The 21,057-nt window shown below is 35.4% G+C and overlaps 1 protein-coding gene across 1 annotated transcript; it reads left to right on the top strand.

Annotated features, from left to right (window-relative positions):
• The first annotated feature begins 7,455 nt into the window (after positions 1-7,455).
• On the top strand, positions 7,456-15,126 carry LOC142979068 (transmembrane protease serine 9-like). Its single transcript, XM_076123828.1, has 19 exons — positions 7,456-7,587; positions 7,832-7,884; positions 8,006-8,041; positions 8,122-8,278; positions 8,523-8,585; positions 8,662-8,735; positions 9,185-9,364; positions 9,764-9,986; positions 10,308-10,471; positions 10,865-11,032; positions 11,676-11,757; positions 11,935-11,984; positions 12,055-12,229; positions 12,326-12,388; positions 12,517-12,593; positions 12,721-12,900; positions 13,440-13,650; positions 13,987-14,150; positions 14,607-15,126. The coding sequence occupies exons 1-19, from the start codon at positions 7,551-7,553 to the stop codon at positions 14,790-14,792; spliced, it is 2,343 nt and encodes a 780-aa protein (XP_075979943.1). The 5' UTR covers positions 7,456-7,550; the 3' UTR covers positions 14,793-15,126.
• The last annotated feature ends 5,931 nt before the right edge of the window (positions 15,127-21,057 follow it).

The following is a 21,057-nucleotide window of genomic DNA, read 5'->3' as shown; positions in this document are numbered from 1 at the left end:
AGCCATATACCAGAAACGTTACCAAACTCCGAACTACTGTTGTGAATAATCTAATGTAAATTAGATACAGACCAGTAAGTACCTCTTTGTCTGACCTGGGAAAAGAATACGAAAAGAAAAATTAAGCATTTTACGCATTCAAGTCTCTTTTCCTCCAAGATACCGATAATTCGCTATGTACTAAGGCAGTAGTGTGTCATCAAGAACTTGTTAGACACAAGGAAGGGTGGATTCTCTTACTACGGGATGTCGACTACCGATTTGTATTCAGTCTAATGACGTGTGACAACGCTTTCACGTTACCGTTATATCGGAGACACGATTTGGTTGTATTTATGCTTTCGGTATGTTTTGTTTAGGGAGGATTCTGGGATATTTAAGGGAGATTCATTTGCATAGTAACCAAAACAAATGAGTGCAATAAATCATTATTATTTTATAATGTAACAAGGTTATGCCCCCAGCTCCGTTCGTGTCGCTTTTTTATTCCCTTCGCGATAATAATAAAATCTATCACCCTACCGAGTTTTATCATAATCGGTTCAGTCGCTTTGATGAGAGCGAAATATACACTTTCTAGAGTGGATTTTAATTATTTACTACGAAACGACACTCACTTTGAAGACTATACGATTTTGAAAAAAATGCCACCATCGAAAAAAGGTTTCCTCTTAAGAATATAAGGATATTAGTATAAATAGTTTCAAATCGTCACTTCCAATAAAAGTCCCACACGTATCGTTTATAATTATACTCAGTAAGTTACAGTACGGTTGCCGTATGCGCCAAAAAGTATTAGTATTCTTCCCCCATTCGGGCGCAGATAAATATCCAATAACAGCCTATAACTGTCCCATTTCACTTGTTATTGAAGTGTAATAATTTTATTTATTCGCCCTCTAAAATTACAATAGAGCTCGCATTATTTTCTCTATAATGCCACTGTTTTTTGTTCGTGTTGTACAAACAAGTGTGTCACCTTTCTTTTCAAGGGTTATTCGGTTAGGTTTTTGGGTATCTTTTTCAAGTTTTATGTCCAATTTTACTTTGAGTATGTAGATTGGATTTATATTGATGGAATATGTAACAATATGTAAATGGTACTGATTAATTTACAACAATATATTCGCATACATGTCAATTTAACTTAGAAAAAATATGCAATTGATATTCGTAGCTTGTAAAATCTAAAAACATGATAATGAAAACAATTTATACAACCCGTTTAAAAGACATCCACTATACCTACATCACAGTTGACACGACGATCAAACAAATTCCGAAAATCTATTCTATCAAAACTTTGTAACCGCAAAGGTCAAACTTCACCATTGCCCTTTGGACAGGCGCCTAAACAAACTATCCGAAATCTCATCAACGGTCCGTATGTAAAATAAGAAAGAAACGCACCACTTCTATAGAATTTCATTAGAAAACGAAGTCACTAATTACTTCGCCACTCCAGTCGTGATAGGGTCCCCAGAGAACTGTCAAAGAAGGGACACAAATGGAAAAAGCAGGCTAAACAACAGACTATACTTTTCTATGACTAGTCACGTCCAGAAATATGAAAGACGTATGAAGACGTACATAATATATACCAGCAGTGAGAGGACGCCAAGTCTCTGATGGAGATGGTCGTCATGTTCGTGAATGGAGCAATGCTTCCACAGTAATTCTTTCGGGTCTGGTGGTTGTTTGTGTCCGTTATGTGTATATTTGTAATAACGGCCGCTAGATGAAAATAATTCTGGATGTAGTGGCTGTATTTGTTTTTTAATTAGTCGTGATGCACCTAATTTAAGGCATTGGTTTCTTATTTACTATATATATCAGCTTAGCCTTTCTTCCAAGCTATGTTGGAGTCGGCTTTCCATTCTCACCGGATGCAGCTGAATATCAGTGTTTTACATAGAGTGACTGCCTATCTGACCTCCGCAACCCAGTCACCTGGGATAACACGATACCCTTCGGTAAGACTGGTTGTCAGACTTTCAAGCTTCTGACTACTGTTAACGACTGTCAAAGATCTTCGAAAATGACAGCCGGGACCCACAATTTAACGTGCCTTCCGAAACACGGAGGAACTCGATATGTATAAGATGGTCACCCATCCACAAATCAACCTCGGCAAGCATGGCTTAACCTCAGAGATCGATCCGCGCGGCTGTTGTAAACTAAGCCACGAGCTCCTCCTTCCTGGTTTCTTATTTACTATCAATGTATAATGTTTTGTCGACTTCAAACTTTTTAAAATCATTTGTCTCTAATGATCAACATGTATACGTAGGAACAAAATCCATTCGTTTCTTTTTGAGTAGCAGTTGGTGCAGCAATTTCCAATCCGATCTCTTTCAGAATTAGAAAAAGACCTCAAGTGCTTCCAATATCCGGATAATCCATCGAATTCCGTGACATTTGGCGACCCCAAGCCGAATAGATTCGAGCAAAATGGGAAAGGGCCAATTCATCGGATTCTAATTAGAAAAAACTTATTCTGATCCTGCTTCGGAAGTTTCGGCTTCATTGTTTTAGTCTCATTGTAAAGACGTTGTCACATTGAACGGCTTTTTTAAATGCTAAAATAGTGGGTATTATTACTTGCATAATTTGCTTAGGCGGCCTCCGCGACGTTAAATGGTTAAGGTGGTCGCTACGACACGGCATGGTAGCACGGCGTCGGGAGTCCGTTGGTACGATTTCCACACGGAACAAATATTTGTGCAAACCACAAATAGTTGATTCGGGTTGAACTTTGTGTCTGTTATTTGAACGTTTGTAAATGTTGCCGCAACGTTTTACCGTTTCTTAGTGCGAGAGTTTTTGTAGAAAAAGTTATAAAGGATCAGCAACATCTTTTTATCGATTTTTTAATTCCCCTTTTACCAGATTATATCGTGGCCAAAAAGCGATGGTAGTCATTTATCGTACCGCGCAAATAATTAATAATGGTCGGATCTCATATTCGGAACGCCTGCCCTCCCGAGGGTACTATTAGTTGCTACTTACGACAGACAGGTTATGACGTAGTAACTCTTAGCACAAGATTAATAGAGTATTTTGTTATTATGTATTTGTTTTGCCGATGGAAAACTTAGTGTTAAAGTCGTGCTCCGAAAAAGAGCTTTGAAAAAAATTGCTTCTTAGAAGTATAAAAGCAGAAAATGTCTTAATTACGTTTAAAACAGTAACGACTGATATGTAAGTAGGTAACTAATTTATAAGTTTGGAGGCACTCGCAGATCGAATTCTACTGAGCGTTGATTCACCCACGGATCGTTCACCAATCTCTCGCTCTCGGTCTCCTCACCTAATAAAAAGTGTACCTTAATCTTAGCTACACTACTTATGCCATAATAATTGTTACAATTAAAAAAATGGTAGATTTACTATTCTATTCTATAAGGTAGTTTGTCTGTAAGTCTATAACCGCCCTTACAGCCGGACAGTAGGAGTGTTTTATTTGTTGCGCAATTATCGCCCTTACCTTATTGGCAATAAGAAAGTTTCAGGTGGCGATAGGTTTTATTGGATCACGCCACTTTAAATGAGTTGAGATAAAACAGAAGTTTGTTAGAGTTGCGTCTTCTCTTCTGCAACAGTTATTTTAACTTTATGTTTAGTTAATTTAGTCGGTAATGGAGTTTGATTACACCTTTTTGTGTTGATGATGCGTTTTAGAAAGGCACTTATTTAAGTTTAGTATTACTAGTAAATACTCCTAACTGAGCGACGATTTCCTTATGTTACCTATCAAGCCAGTTCAACAATGAGTAATGTTATACTATTTTTAGAAATTAAATATGGCATTTCAAAATGAAACTGTTATACAGGTGTTTATGTAACAAAATAATTTCTAATGTGTATAGTATGTTTGGCACAACAATTCTTAGGTTTTGAATACTACAGTTACATTATTTCTATTACTAATTTACTCTAAAAATCTTATTCCAAAAAGTCTATAACAACATAATGATATAACCAAGATAAGAAGGAATTTAAGTAAATGGCATGTTACTTTCTATTTTTGTGGAGAATCCGTCGGGCCCTACTGAATACGCAATGAGGTCGACATATAAAATAGCTAGTTACACATGCAATAGTCTAAACAAGCTAGCTTTGCGTGAGATCAACTGTGCGGGCTTTACTTGGACGATTACTTGACGAAAGAAATCACAGATATGGTATAAAACACTCTTTGACTGTAGAAAATACTGTAGCGCGATTTTCCATTGGTACTGTTGGTAATCGAGAGGTTGACATTTAAAATGTAATCCTAATATAGTTCCTGTGGAGCTCGCTAGAGGCGCTGATCGGATTTTCATTAGCTTTTGATAGTCGGTAGCAGAAGGGAAGCGACTCTTAGTACCACTGCTGAATTGTCGCATCTTGGAATGAGAGAGGGTTTTGATTCCACCGAGTAAAGTAGGGTTAAGGATTTTGTATTCATTCAAGAATTAACACAAGGTTTTCTCACGATGATTACAATATTTTTGATCAATCACGGCTAATGCATTCTGAACCCAAATGTCAGGCATTTCAAGTTAACTAGTGATTGCGTTAATGCCGTAAATATTTTATTTTATGACAAACATACAGCGCGAAAGTTATGATATATTCTTTATGTTTGCACAGCACTTGCATAGTTCAACTGCTCGAGCTATGGGAGCGGTTTTCTTACAGAGGAATGCTATGCGATAAACTGTCTTAAAACTCAATAAGAATTTTAATTAATTGGAAGAGTTTCGCGACAATCTGGCACAGTTATGTCAAAAGTTCACTGGATATGGAAATCGGTAAGATTTTGATTATTATAAAGAATTTCAATTTATTTTGTTCCGTAAAGACTGCTGCATCCCGTCAGTTAGGTACCTGAACTTTTAAATGCCTAACTCATGACATATTAAGTATTATGACGTGATAATTACTTTCTATCATTTACCAACTGGTATAAGTTCTTTAAGTGAGTTCTTGCTATGTAATTCTGTACTTGTTGCGTTGCTGAAACAAATTGCGAAGTTGGTCAGTTTCTATCGAACTTTAATGGAAAATAAACTCATTCTTATCTAGTTTAAAATCCATACTACGCAGAATAAATTTATTACTAAAAATCCAAAAGTGTGTCTGTAAAGGCTTCCACGCTAAACTACTGAACCGATTTGGACGAACAGATAATTTTAGGAATTAGGTATCAAACGATGGCAATTTCTTTCTTAAAAGTATCGGCTCCTAAGAACTAAGTTCAAAGTAAAGATTTGCCCTGAATATAAAACAGAGGCAATTATTTTCCGCTTCTGGTTTTCTTAATGTCACGTGTTAATGAAGTACATAGCCGTAATAATTAGGCTTACGCATGTCTTCGCTATTACGCGCCACGGTAATTGTTTACGGCGGCCATTTATTATCACTTAATGAGTTTATGGCACGAACGTTATCACTTCATATTAAGTATGTTATTATATTTCGCTATGTCTTTTTAATCTTAATTATGAGTGTTTATATGTTTTCTTTATTATTTATTTAGCGGTAATGTATAACAAATCTGATAGGAATTCTCGATATTCATAAATTCTTCAACAAGGTTTAGCAAAAATGTCTTGCGATTTGCCATTTATGGTCTATCTTAACCTATCTCATACTGCAATAGATTTTTCTTGGGCAGTTCTTGAAAGGATCCAAAACCTTTTTCTACCATCCTGGCCAAACTGTTGTGGTAGATAAAGGCTTCACTACTCTATCTTTTTGAAAGAAACATCGTATCCAGCAGCGGAGTTGGTATTTCATTTCATCTTTTAAGGTTTTCTCTAGTCTTACCTCGATCAAAAAACTTCGTAACGTTTCCTGTTTTTGCAAATCCGACATCAGTAAATAAGAAGTAGGAGAAAAGCGTGTATCACTTGAAAATACCATATCCAGCATCTTCGACGTTCTTCACATGAGGCTAAACACGTAGTAGCCGTTTGTTTTCATACACGCAGCCCGCCACTTTCCACTGCGCCCGAATTGTCGGATACACCCGTATGACCGGCGTCGCGTACTCGTGTCCTCACAAATAAACCTTCAATATACTCTTTATATAATGGAAAACTATTGTTACGGTATTTTTTTATAACTTTATACTTGTTTTCTTCTAAATAACGTTACTAACTTTTAGTACATTAGTTGCCGAGTAAAAAGCTATACTTACCTATTGTTTTCTATCAGTTAATATTTGGGTCTACATGAGTTTATAGTATTATGATGCCTTAGTAGTTACCATAAGAGAGGCTGCTTTGACAAAGTTTCTCTTAATATGAAATTTGGTCTGGTAATAGCTTATGTAATAAATATAGGCATTTCATACCTTTAGGAGATGTATGCTGCATGCTTTTTTAAATAAGCAGATATCATTGTGGTTGCTTGCAAGTGTCAAAAAATAAATTTTATTTCAATCAAGAATGTTTTGATAACAAGGAAATCAGAATATAAATCTTCAGTGAACAAGCTAATCGTCGTCTGTCAGTACTAGAAAAACATAACCAATAAGGAGGTGTTCGCAACTCTGCCGCGGTCAAAAAGGCATCGTTCCCCAGCGAAAAACGCCGATCTATATTTGATGAGGCAAGTCCTCTAAGTTATTCATGTTAGGGTCCCGATTGAGAAATAATTCTCGTGGGCCGGTTACTGGTTTTTACTACATGTTACAGGATGTTACCAACTGTTTGTACCGTATGCTCGGTGCAGTATCGCCTTATTTTATGTACATTTGCCTTTTATAGGGTTAGAAGCAAGTTCTGTCGGCATTCTTATAGAGTTTATGTGGAGTGAATTGAAAAGGTCAACGACCTTTAAGGTAAGCTGCTTTTTTTTCGAGTTTTGTTTTGTGATAGTTCACTTAACGATAACGAAGATATGTATGGGTTTTGTTTAAACTTTATTAATTGATTCAGAGTTAGGAAACCAGTCCATGCAACTTCAGCCTAATTCTCTATTCCAAAACTAAAAGGTGACTAGAATGAATCAGCATTTCTTAGAAACACCTAATCGATAGACGTATTAAGCAGTACTCATTCAATTAAGACTAAAGGACATTACGTATCACTACGCTAGCCATTAATTAGGTAAAAATTTCGGATAGGAATATAAAAAAGATATTAGAAAATTATTAGAATTTGTAATGAAATTAGCTATCTAACACAATTTATGTGAATGAAGCAAGGAAAGCTTGTAAGAAACGTACAAAGTGGCGTGATATGGACTCTGCCTCCCCTATGGAGTGATTTAATATATGCATTTTGGTGTACAAAATATTGGGTATATACGATTTACACTGTTAATGACTTTTTATTTAGTGTCATTTAAAAACTCATAGCTTAAAATTTTAATCCCGGAAAGTGCCAACGCTTGGATATCTATCATATCCCATCAATAATTACCAACCAATTAGTTAATTATTTTAGCCTAAAACTAATGCCGGTCGTAATGATTTTACGTTCATAATCGTTTTAATAGTTACCAGGAGTACATGAATTTGAAGAGTTCGAATTTTGATAGTACTGTTGGCTGGTACAATGAATAAGTTTATAATTTTTATTCTGTATTTAATAGGTGAGCCGTATTATAAAATATGTTTAAGAAAATATCAGAGTAGGTACTCTTTAGTAAAAGTGTTTGTGGCTTCAGGTTTTGGGTATGAAGATATCTTTAAAGCTTTTTCAGTAGTTAGTAGTAGTGCTAGAGTCTTTTGATGGTGTTTGGTATTTACAGTGTTTTCGAATTAAATATTTAATGAAACTTTGAGTTAATGTTTCAGTTATATAATTTGTGTTGATGTGTTAATATCATTTTCCAGTTACTGTGATACAATTATCAAGTGGACAATGGCCTCATCCCGCGTCGTCAGGGGTAAGATAAATGAAATGCAATTATTAGTTCTAGCTTTTTTGTGTGCTTTTGATCAACGAAATAACAATGTATTTTTAACATAGATTAATTATCTAAAGAAACTGTCTCTGTACCCTTTTAGGTGCATCTCGATCGGGAGATTCGTGGTCACGACAGAGTAAGTGACTTTAGTTTCTTAGTACCATATGGCACTTGTCAAAACAGGTACTAATTTATTTATTTCCAAATCAATTTCAGTTACCTCATAATCATCATTTTATCAGACATAAGGATGCTCTTGAGCCGCATCATCGATTTATTCGTGCTCCTGACGATTCGAAGAATGACCCTTGTGCGCCATACAATCCACCTCTACCAGACTTCAGGGCGCCTGGTAGGCTCATAAGTGAAGCCAGTAAGCATCAGCATGATACATTTGCATATTATCTAAGTTTTAAGATGATAAGCTATCTACTAGTTATCCAGCGGTTATGAAACGGTTAATACTATTTTATTAATCCGATTTTTGCTTCAACATTACATTTGAATATTTTTAGATACTTTGGGTATTAAGTTCACCTTTAGCCGTACTAAGAGATTGGATGTTAGAACTTCAATATTCTTTGTATAGTTTGAAATATGGTGACTTTATATCACAGAATGCTACGAGTACATTTGGCAGCTGAAACTTAGAGAAGACAAAGTGCAAAGGAAACAAGAATGTAAGTAGTAGTAAACCGAGCCAATTTCAATCAATGACTTAAAAACAACAGTTTACAAATGTCATCCCTGTTACAGGTATTTTCTTATCTTCTCCAGTTGTGGGTGTCATCGGAGGTCATTCTACTGAACGTGGACAGTATCCGCACATGGTAATTTTAAAGCTTTATTTTACTTTGAAGTCACTTATTGGCCTGTTTGGAGGTTTCTTTATCAAGGCGAGGATTGTTTAATATTGCAAAGAATGAATTTATCCAAAAAGTGTTCAGATTTGTCACATACGTATTAAATGTACTAGTGATGTTTTGGATTTACAAGAATTTTCTGTATTTCTTTTTCTAGGTGCTTATCATGTATCCCAGTTGACAACTAGTGTATGCAATTTCATTGTCACTATTCAGTACATTGCTGCTTTGACGTAATGTGTTAATCACTATAATCAAAGAAAGAAAACAATGCACCTACAGCATATTGGCTTTCAAATAGTTGTCAACTGAGTTACGCGATAGCTACTCTGATCATCCTAGAAGTAACAGAAATACGGAGAGGTAATGTAATACAATAATTCGAACTACATATTTATCATAACTTATAATTTCAGGGTGCAATAGGTTGGAAAGCAGTAACAGGTGGTTGGAAGTTCCTATGTGGGTCTTCACTGATCAGCTCCAAGTTTGTTCTAACGGCTGCTCATTGCACCCGTGCGTCTCAGAGAGACACTACTCTTGCTGATGTGGAGCCTAAGATCGTCAGGCTTGGGAATAAAGATATTGGTGATGGTGTAAGTTGATATTATTGTGTTGTGATAATTCAGATACTTTCAGAAAGCTTGTCTACAATTTTTTCAAATTCAAATTTAAAATGTGCGCATAGCCGTTGTGGTTATACATACATGCTAATAAAAACCGTAAACCAAATTAATAATTATTTAAACGCAATCCTACGCTGCAGGATATTTTTCTCACTATTAACAACGTTGTTTTATTTCAGAATGATGTATTGACTTTATCTACAGCTATCTTTAGCTAGGATAGTTTGCTTCTTGACCTCAAAATCAATTATATTCTGATTGAGTTGTCCAAAAATTAAGTTCTTATCACAAACGGTAAATAACAAAAATAGCAAATATGATCTTTAAAAGAAGACTGTACATACTAATCAATAATATTATATTATTTAGAAAGAACACGTCGGTCCCGCCCCTTATGACGTAGACATCATCAAAATCATAGCACATCCTAATTACAATTCACCGAAGCAGTACTTCGACATTGCGCTCATGGAGCTAGCCCGTGACGTGGTCTTCTCGGTGGACATCCAGCCGGCTTGCTTGTGGACGCAGCGGAACTTCTCTACTTACAGTACAAAAGCTGAAGTCACTGGGTGGGGAGTCACTCAGTCAGGTGAGTGCTAGATTGGCCTAATATGACCTCTCTGGTATAAGAATGTTGTACCATCAAAGAGTATTTTAATCACAAATGAAAGTGGAGCAGAAGAAATTGATCAAATCTTCAAACTTCTAACTTTCTTTTATTGTCTTCTAACTTCTTCGAAATTTCGTTTTTTCTGACGCCAGGGTAAATTAATTCTTCTGTAAATTCATTCATTCTATCACTACTTTTACCACTATTTTCAGTATTCTCCAATCACACAGTGTTTATGCATATGAGCTTTTAATTTCAATAACTGCAATGCAATGACATTTTCTTTTTATTACGCAACAGGTGCCCAGCAGACGTCTTCGAAACTGCTCGCTGCGTCAGTAGATATCATAAGCTTTACAAAATGTGACGACCTGCTCAGTACGTGGTGTCACAGAAACTGGTGCGGGCTCCAAGATCATCAGGTGTGCGCTGGCAAACTTAATGGAGGAGTTGATGCTTGCCAGGTATTGCGAATATTTGGAAATAAAAAAAAAATGGTACCTATGAACTTTTTCGTGACCTGAAGCCTGAATGCAGCCATATGACTGAAGAAAAAAATTGGTTGCATATTTAATTTTGTTTCCTTCCCGTACTTGGACTGCGTGATGGACTCAAGGCCTACTTTCTGCCTCGCATAAGGATGTATTTTTTATAGTTGTTGTTAGTCCCTATGGTTGATAAGCTGGAACAACAAGTTTTGAAAGCATTTGCAGTAAGTCTACTAAATAACGCTATCAAAGTACATACGCCATCAAAAATACTTTACAACCATATTAAAACCCGCTTTCTGAATTTAAAATATTGAAATTGTCTCCAAAAACAAGACTTTTAATAATTTACATAATTTTATTTCACAGGGTGATTCAGGTGGGCCTCTATCAGTGAAGATTCCTCTACCGATCTCAGACCAAGGCAGCATGCACTACATAGTTGGCGTGACGTCATTCGGCATTGGCTGTGCTCTCCCTGATCTACCGGGCGTGTATACCAGAGTGTCCAGTTTTGTGGACTGGATTGAGAAGATTGTTTGGCCTTGATTGTAATGTTAAACTTGTATATGTAACAGTTATTTGAATAAAGACTGATAAAAGAACAAAGTATTTTCTTTGTTTTGCATGACGTTAGTGGTTAGATTGAGAAAACTAAGTAGATATAACAGTAAACATTTCCGAATGATGATTGGTAGAGAACTTCAAACGTACTGTTTTTTAAAAGAATATGAATGTTCATTAGGAAATCGGCATATTTTTGCTAACACTAGAAGTCTGTGGAATACCGAATTGTTTGTCGAATTGATTTGCATGAAAACCATTTCAGTTTATAATACCTACTATTTGGATATTTTAAATTTATGCGCCGTTGTTTTTATATCTATACCAAAGTGTAAATAATATTATAACCAGATCAATTTAGTCAATTTAACAATAAAATATAAAACCCTCAGAGACAAACACCAGGGCAGGTGATAAACTAATTAACTCGTTATTGCGTTAACAATCAAATTTAAATTAGTATAAATAGTTTGTGATATCAATATTATAAAATAATGGATTTAATTATTATTAACTATTGATACAGTTATGAGAACGACTATTAGTCGTTTTACGTCATAATTATAAAATCAATAAAATTATTTTGATAAACTATTATTGATCAAAGAGTCGTTAATTTTCCATAAGCAATATTTTTGTAATTTCAGTGTGTGTGAATGTTTCTGCCATGAAGTGTTATTTATTGTTTTGTTTCTTTGGTAAGTTTTTTTGTGAAATTGAGACCTAATTTAAAATGCACCTCAGAAACTGGCCTTGTAATAAGACTATGCTATTATAGAGAATGTGTAAGATTTCATCTAGATCTATAAAAAGGCTCCAAGAATATAGAATTATCATTTATTTTAATGTATTTTTTTTGTTATTATGTGTTACAGCCTATATGATTCAATTATCTACTGCACAATGGAAATCACCAGATTCGGAGGTAAGCGCCGTATTCCGCAATTTGTGTTACATGAAAGCCGTGTTATTGCAATGTCTGGTAACATTTTCAGGAAGACCACAATTGGATTTGGGGTCATGATCCCCGTAATCCTCAGACCACCTTGAAACCAACGCCTACACCGTCAACGAAACCTACTTCTGGTATAGACATCGACGATCCTTGTGCACCTTACAATCCACCTCTTGCAAACTTCAGGGCGCCTGGTAGGAGAATCAGTGAAGTCAGTGAGTAGTATCAGTGGTTTAAATAAAAAGCCTGAGTTTTGAGTGGATTGAAAATGCTACTTTGAATAATTCTTGAAGAATCTTAATTTGTTACAGAATGTTACGAATACATTTGGCAGCTAAAGGTCAGAGATGACAAGGATCGAAGGGAAACTGAATGTGTGTATAAGATTGGGCTACACAGATTTTTAATAACGCCCTGTTGTGTGACGTTATATTATCGCTAAATTTATAATACGGAAGTTTTAGAACAACGCTTATAATTCGCATTCGCTTATATTTTTCAGGTAAAACGAGAAGACAAGGCAAAACATTGTATATGATAGGAGGTACATTTACTTTTCCTGGAGTTTTTCCTAATATGGTAAATAACACAAGCTAATTCTGGCATAATAGAAATGTATGGTCATAATAAAACTTCGGAATTTTATACACTGGTACTGAGCAGTCGTCAGTGTATATAATTTTCATATTATATTTTTAATTACCAGGGCGCCATAGGTTGGAAGGCAGCTGTCGGAACGTGGAAGTTCATGTGTGGGAGTGCCCTGATCAGTCCCAAGTTTGTACTTACTGCTGCACATTGTTCAAGGGCAAGCTCACGAGATACCACCATTGCTGACGTTGTTCCCAAGATAATACGATTTGGAGTGACTAATATAGAAGATACTGTAAGTACTGCGTTAAATACATTATTCGGCGTTTAATTCTTAAGGAAAAGAAAGTCATTATTGCGCAATAATTACTTTCTGGTGTATAAATAATTCGAGAATAAAAAATTAATCAATTGTTTTACTTCAAGATTACTTTAACGTTATCGTCAAATCTATACTAATATTATAAAGCTGAAGAGTTTGTTTGTTTGATTGTTTGTTTGTTTGTTTGAACGCGCTAATCTCAGGAACTACTGGTCCGATTTGAAAAGAGAGATTCAGTGGTAGATAGCCCATTTATCGAGGAAGGCTATAGGCTATATAACATCACGCTACGGTCATTAGGAGCGGAGTAGCAACGAAAAATGTTACAAAAACGGGGAAAATTTTGACCCATTCTCTTAGGTGACGCAAGCGAAGTTGCGCGGGTCAGCTAGTTCATGATAAAGAAAGTAATACTACAACTTTGCTTAGTTCCATAATTTAAGAACACGACTATTTATAAAACATTCTTACTTAATTGATCACATACTTGCATGCAATTCTTCTTTTCCCAGAACATACTCCACAACGACAAAGACATAATCAGGATCATACCACACCCAAACTACAAATCACCTAAGCAGTACAATGATATAGCACTGATGGAGCTGGGCAGTGAAGTGGTATTCCTTATGAATGTACAACCTGGTTGTTTGTGGAGTAAAGATAACTTTACGTTGCATCATGGTGAGGCTGAGGTCGCTGGATGGGGTGTTGTGGAGTCAGGTGAGGATTTTTATTTTGCTGTCAAGAAAACAAAAAAGTTATCAGTAGTTCAAAAGTAAGATATACAGGCTCCAGTTTACCTTCTGATTGCCTGTGCACATAGACCCAAGTGTAAACTGGAAAGAAATCCAGCTGGGTGGCAAAACCGAATATGAGATGAACCCAAGTAGAACAAGTGAGAAGAGCCGGTCTTTTGTTGTTCGATAAATAATGGACCAAACGTGCCGAACCGGAGGTCACTATTATCTTATTATATATGAAATTTTTAAGTTCTCTAAATATCTATAGTCAATGGCATGCGTTTGCGTTAATCTAATTTACAATTTTCTCGACTAGGTTCGCATAAGACGTCAGATGAACTTCTATACGCACACGTTGACCTGATTGATTCAGAGAAATGCGACAAACTACTTCACCGTTCGTGCAATAGGAACTGGTGTGGACTTCAAGATCATCAGATCTGTGCTGGCAAGTTGACTGGGGGAGTTGATGCTTGTCAGGTAATATAACTTTTCGAATTAGTTCTCTACATGAACTTTGCATAACAAAGTCGCTGACCCGTTGACGGCTTATTATTGATAACTTTATTTTAAAGTCTACAGCATGATTGCCTTGGGCATGATTTCTTTTTGTCGCAAACATCGTGCCATCGACACGTTTCGACAAAACCGTTAATCATTGATTTTATTAAATTTTATCTCGCTACGATCGCTCTCTTTGAGTTTTTAATGAAGACACAAAGCTTACAACAAAGATCTTCCTTCTTGTTTGGGGCTAATTTGGAATGTAATACATCCGTGATAATCTACAAGTAATTGTTGTACTTTACTTTAATTTCCGTCAGTCGAATGTCCACACGAAACTAACGCATAGTGCTCAGCACTATCCAAGTGGCCGGTATTAACGTGACAATTATTGTACAGCTTGCCGGCTTAAACTTAATAATTATTTTCCAGGGAGATTCCGGAGGTCCACTTCAAGTAAAAATACCTCTACCGATAACGACTCAAGGATCTATGCATTATATTCTTGGTGCCACAGCGTTCGGCATTGGCTGCGGGCTTCCTAATTCACCTGGAGTGTACACTAGGGTGTCCAGTTTTATTGACTGGATCGAGACAATTGTGTGGCCTGGATTATGAGATAAATAAATTGTGTTAAAGATGGAAGAAATATTAGACAAATGTATTCTGTAATTTGTCGTTGTAATTTTGTCGTAATATAAAAAATGCCCATGTTGTTTTACTATTTGATTACTATTCATATAAATTATTTTCATTAACCATTGCTTTTTTTCTGATATAGGTAGTTTAACGCTCATAAAAATCCTCGTATAATATTTTATTTATATCAAAAGTCATCATATAAAGTTATACCTGGAATAAAATTATCAGACAACAGAAATAAATACATTTAATTAATATTATCAGTACAAAGCCTGAGAATTTATCCGAAAATATAAATAAAGTAACATTTAACAATAAGTTTTCATATTTAAAACGTAACAATAGGATGAATGCTATTATAATTATCTTATTTTAAAATCGACGATCAATCATTTTATTCAAATATATTGACACATGATGAATAAAAGCTGTGTGTATTTCATTAAAATTAATGGCATGTAAGAATAATGATGACATTCTTTCACAAAAATATATTTTCAAGAGCACGAAATTGTATTTTCAGTTGTTTAAATTATTGGTGACGTCAGAGACCTGGGAACGGTGATATCGCTGATATCACCGCGTTTAGTAGTGTGGGTTCGATTCCAACTCGGAACAAAATATTTAAATCATTTGGTGCATTTAGACCTTATCTACCCTTGTTTATTACTATTTATTTACTGTTGTACATTTCCAAAAAAGCATGTATGTACATATAATTAATATTTAAAACTGAATGCTTCTTCAATTATAGGATAGCCCAGCATACACAAAAAATATTAAATTATAATTTATTATTATCATCCTGTTAAAGGTATATAATCTGTGTACATAAAAAAATATCACCGGTTGTTAAGTTACTTTGGAATTGCATAGGATGTTACAATAAAAAATCTCAAATAAAATCTTAGAACAATACAAGTACTGCAGATACTAGTTATACATTATTTTAAAGATAACTCAGTTTCGATCATTGACCCTAAAGTCATTGGTAAGGTCAAATAGTCCGATTAAAAAGCCCGCTATATACGACTGCACGCACATAAGTACCAAATATTAAACCCTTTGTTGTTCAATCACGTTTACACCGGATCAATGGGCGTGGAAACTTAAATTCCACGCGAGTGCCTCCGCGTTATAAGCTTGTATTACATAAAAGTTACCGTGCATTGTGAATATTGTAGACTTTGCATTGGTTTGCATTGTTTTTATTATAAGTATTTTGTGCCGATTTCAGTTACTTTTCAAAAGTTTAGGCCCTTATTATTTTCGGTTTCGATGCCGTACGCTGCACAGAGGATAGCGTGTTGCTTAGGCGTACGGTGGCCGTAGGTTTGATTTTGTTACGAAGCAAATATTTGGGACGTTTTAATATAGTTACCCAGATCTCGAGTACCTAACGTGAAGTATGTTGGTAATTGATCAATGATTGAATTGAACAAACTAGTGTTATCTAAATACTAGAACCAGTGCCTCGATTCTCTAACACTATCGACTACCGACAACCGGCTAGCTATCGACATTTTGACATTTAGAATGTACTGCCAAAATATTTCCTACCACACCCGTCAGAGGCGCTGATCACATTTTCATATAAAATTTCTCGATGACAGGTCGGTTGTCGGTAGTCGATAGTAGTAGAGAATCGAGGCACTGACCTGATAAAATTGTACCGAGAGTAATTACTGGTAATTACTTCACATAAACATTAAAGTTTACTACATTATATTATCAAACATATCTCTCTCAAAGCTTACTATATTGTACTAACATTTCTCTTAAACTATTGTAAACTGTACCACAATAATCGCAAACCAATTCCACTTCAAGATCACATCTAAAAATAATTAAACTTTAAATTATAAACCGCAGCGCTTGCATTACATTTGTTCTCTCCAGGTTTAATAAAATCCAAGTCGGTTCAGCTTGGTTTCGTCCGTGTGGTGCAGACAGCCGGTTGATTTAAACCCTACTTGGTTAAAGAAAGAGCCGGTTTTATGGCCAGTAGGGTTGTTTGATGCTTGATGTCGATACCATAAGCGTTTGGCTTTATGGCGTTCAAAATACTTTGTGTGATTTAAAATTTGGAGGTAAGTGGCGAATTTGTCTACAAAGAACTTTCGACTTTACTGTAAATTTTAAAGGCGTTGGAAGAATCCGTTGCCAGTACCTCGATTCTCTACCACTATCGACTACCGACAACCGGCTAGCTATCGACATTTGACATTTAGAATGTACTGCCAAAATGTTTCCTACGACACCCGTCAGAGGCGCTGATCAGATTTTCATACAATTTTTCTCGATGACAGGTCGGTTGACGGTAGTCGATAGTAGTAGAAAATCGAGCTACTGTTTGCATTATTTTCGCTGTTAACCTAACTCTAATTACTCACAGATCTAAATCAGATTAAAAAAGCCATCATTAGAGTTACCATCTTAGCTAAAAGTTAAGCTAGCTTAAAGTTAGTTTAGGTCCTTCCTTAATTTCTAAGTAAATGCATTGGTAATGATGATGTGTATACTCCTTAATTAGTTCATTATACATACATATAATAATAAGTTAAGCATGACAAATAAACTGATTTAGACTAGCATTCATAATATTAGTATGGATTAGTAAGAGATACATTTATCCACTCCGATTTATTTAAATTTCAAATAACCTTTGAGATGAAAGGGTGTAAAAATGATTCAGAACTAATTGAGGGTTTAGGGTCGCTAACTCTTTTCAAGTCTTCAAACCGGGAAAAGTGTAATTGAGTTTTCTGTTCAACAAATCTAAATTATACTTGGCAATTAAACGAGCTTCTATTACATCAAGGTGTATTAATAGACTGGTAAGCGAATCCAGCATTTATTGATAAACTTATGTATTTTAGAATAGGGGTGATTGACTTAAACAGGAGCATATCAAATTATTATCAGCCAAGCTTTTTTTCCAACTATGTCGGCTTCCAGTCTCACCAGATGCAGTTAAATACTAATATTTCACAAGGAAAGACTGCCTATCGGACCTCCACAACCAAGTTACCTGGACTATAATACGATATCCTTTGGCAAGACTGGTTGTGAGACTTTCAAGCAGAAGCTTATGCAGTGAGTTTTGTAAAGCTAAGAATGACGATGGTAGTAGATATTGTCCATTTATACATTACTAGCTGACCCACGCGACTTTGCTTCCGTCACATAAGAGAGAATGGGTCATGATTTTACCCGTTTTTGTAACATTTTTTATTGGTACTCTGCTCCTATTGGACGTATCGTGATGATACATAGCTTGTAGCCTTCCTCTATGAAAGGCCGAATTTTCCAAATCGGGCCGGTTGTTCCTGAGATTAACGTGTTCAAACAAACAAACTCTTCAGCTTTATAATATTAGTATAGATTCTTCCTGAATAAGAAGCCAATAGTTACACCACAATATCTAAAATACAAACAAAACTAATCCGACCTTTAGTCCCTTAAACACAAAAGATGAATGGCAAATGCAGGGAAGAAAAAAACGGTATTTTGGAGGCCCGATTAGAATGTCGGCAGGGTCAGTGGGCTCCGGAAAGTTGGGACACAAGACGTTACGTATATATGTAACTAGTGGACCCGTGCGGCGTCACTCGCGTATATCATAGGAAAAATAAATATTCACTTTTAACTATCAATTCTAACCCGCTGGGGAATGATCGATTTTGATCTGTCTCGTCGAGTTTTAGCAGACGTTTGTAATATAAGCGCAAAAAATGTGTTTAAAACTTTGCATTAGTAATTATAAAATTATCAGTGGTTTTTTAATATATTAAGTATGTTATTCATACATATAAACGTTTCTCTTGAATCATTCTACCTATTTAAAAAAACTGCATCAAAATCCGTTGTGTAGTTTTAAAGATACAAGCATACATACAGAAATAAATACAGACGAGAGAAGCGACTTTGCTATATACTATGTAGTGATGATATGTATATAGGGCTAGAACACGAAGGGCAGATGGGGCCCAGTGATTGTGACTTGACATCTCACAATTTAGACAGTATTAGAATTTGGGGTCACAATAGAAGAATAGTTACGGAATTTATAATAGAATTGCGGTTAAATTGTAATACCTTTTTGTGTTTGAGGTCATGTTGGATGTTGGGAAGACAGATGAAAATGAAAATTATTTAGAGGTATAGAAAATGTTTGAGGCTCTTAAATGTTAATTAAAAGTCAAAAATCGTGTTCCTTTTCTTTCATGTTTAAGTTTATAACAGTGCCAAAATGTGGACTATGATGATATTCTTTAACCCTCTCTTTCCCATATGCCTTAATAGATTTCGATACTTATGGTATTTATCTAAAGTTTAAGTGAGAGAAGAGCCCAGTATATCATTGGACAACTCACACATGGTCATTTGATTCCAAACTAAGCAAAGATTGTACTATGGTAACCAAATGACTGACGAACCTACTTATATGGTATATACTTCTAAATACATGCTCATGACACAAATAATTAATTGTACTATAATCCAATACTCTCTACACCTCATTAGTGTCGGGAAATATATCCCAAAAATGTAACCACAATCTTCAAACGGTTGTCGACTATCAAACGAAACATAATATACAGACAGTAAATATGTCATGATTAAATTATTCACAGGAGACACGCGATCACACAGCGGTGACGATCGTCACTGCTAACCGCATCTACGTAACAAGGATCTATATTAGCACATCAAATATTAATATCACAGGAGTAAGGCGCAGGGGTGCTCAACATTCACGTTTTTAGATGGTTGTGTTTTATAAGATGTGTTGTAAATGTTGTGAGATTATTTTTAAATTTTTATGTTGTATATTTAAGTTTTTTTATCGAAAAGATCTTTTTTAGTAGAATTATTAAGAAAAGAAACTTACGTTTATATAAATACTCAGAGTTACAGAAAAGTTATTCAAATTTTATTTTATTTTTTGATAAATTCTCAGTCGTTTATCAATTACTTATGGAATTTACTTGAAGTTGAACTGAGGACTGTAAAATATAATACCAAACTATTAAAGTACAGTTCTGTTATTGATGTATCAACAACATTTTTCACGTACAGGTTTCCCACCCCTGTACAAGAGGGTGGGAATAGCGCGACAAAACTACGGATTTCAAGCTGCATCCGACGTTAAGATTCCCAACTTTGGATCCGAGTCAAAACTTGATGTCTTTTGTGTAAGTTCGCGAGTCGAGGCGTCTTGTTACTGGATGTTTAAAATACTGCGTTCGTTTAATAAGGTTTAAAGTGATGTTTAGTTTGGAAAACGAGAGAGGCTGCCTACGAGTTCTATGAACTGTTTTTTGAAGGGGTGCCAAGACGGCTACCGACCCGGAATTGCAGAGTATAGGTTAACCTAAGAATTAGTATTTACTGACTTTGATGTAGTAGACTCAAATACCAATATTTTAGTACAATTTAATACAGAAACTGAGTTAATGTGTTATTTAGCTTTTTAATTTCATTGAAATTTCCGTCACGTGGCGACTTTGTCGGCTTGTTTTAGTTACATCCAGACAGGTTGAAAAACAACACTTCTCAATGCCTTACAAAGCAGTATTCCACATCTGAGGAATTTTATATGAGAATTGTATTTCGATATGGGTTACGTTATAGTTTTCGTAGAGGAAAATTGTGCGGCCAAGCCATGCGTGCGAACGTGTCGCCAGCCCTTAAGGAAAAGGCTCCAACGAAAATATAATAGAGGAAGACAAATTGAAATAATAAGAATTGGGGATATTCACTATTTACTAACAATAACACGGATATATGTGACAATATCTTTTGTGAGGATTGAGGCCGTGACCGTATCGATCTATAGGCAAAGTTAAGCATGTACAACGCAGGGACTGGATGGGTAACTGTTGCAAGAAAATTAAACGAAAATTCCAGATAACTAAGTTAAACTGATCTTGTATAGACTGATATTCAAGGGATTGATTTGTCTTCAAGTAGAGAATGTGAGATAAATATTGACATATTTAATGTTCATAGAAACGTTGATCAAGTGGTTTGAGTTGATAAGAAGTTGAATCGTGTTTCTGATAACAATTGTATCACGAGAGGTCACAAGTAAGGCATATATGAAAAAGGAAACGTAATTTAGTTATTTCTAGAGCCTACATTTATGTTCACCAATTCTGTTACACAACTTGTAGCATAAAAGCTTGTATTAAAGTTAGATTAAACCGAATCAGAGCAAGGCACTCGACATGAACGA

Source organism: Anticarsia gemmatalis, chromosome 15 (genome assembly GCF_050436995.1).
Source record: "Anticarsia gemmatalis isolate Benzon Research Colony breed Stoneville strain chromosome 15, ilAntGemm2 primary, whole genome shotgun sequence".
Taxonomy (NCBI): domain Eukaryota; kingdom Metazoa; phylum Arthropoda; class Insecta; order Lepidoptera; family Erebidae; genus Anticarsia; species Anticarsia gemmatalis.
This window is presented reverse-complemented; position numbering and strand designations above follow the sequence as displayed.

Excerpts from the sequence above, each read along its gene's own strand:
- LOC142979068 (XM_076123828.1), top strand. The coding sequence starts at position 7,551 with ATGAATAAGTTTATAATTTTTATTCTGTATTTAATAG. Across the intron at positions 7,588-7,831 it reads TTTTATTCTGTATTTAATAG|TTACTGTGATACAATTATCA; the intron begins GTGAGCCGTATT and ends ATCATTTTCCAG. Across the intron at positions 12,901-13,439 it reads TGACTAATATAGAAGATACT|AACATACTCCACAACGACAA; the intron begins GTAAGTACTGCG and ends TTCTTTTCCCAG.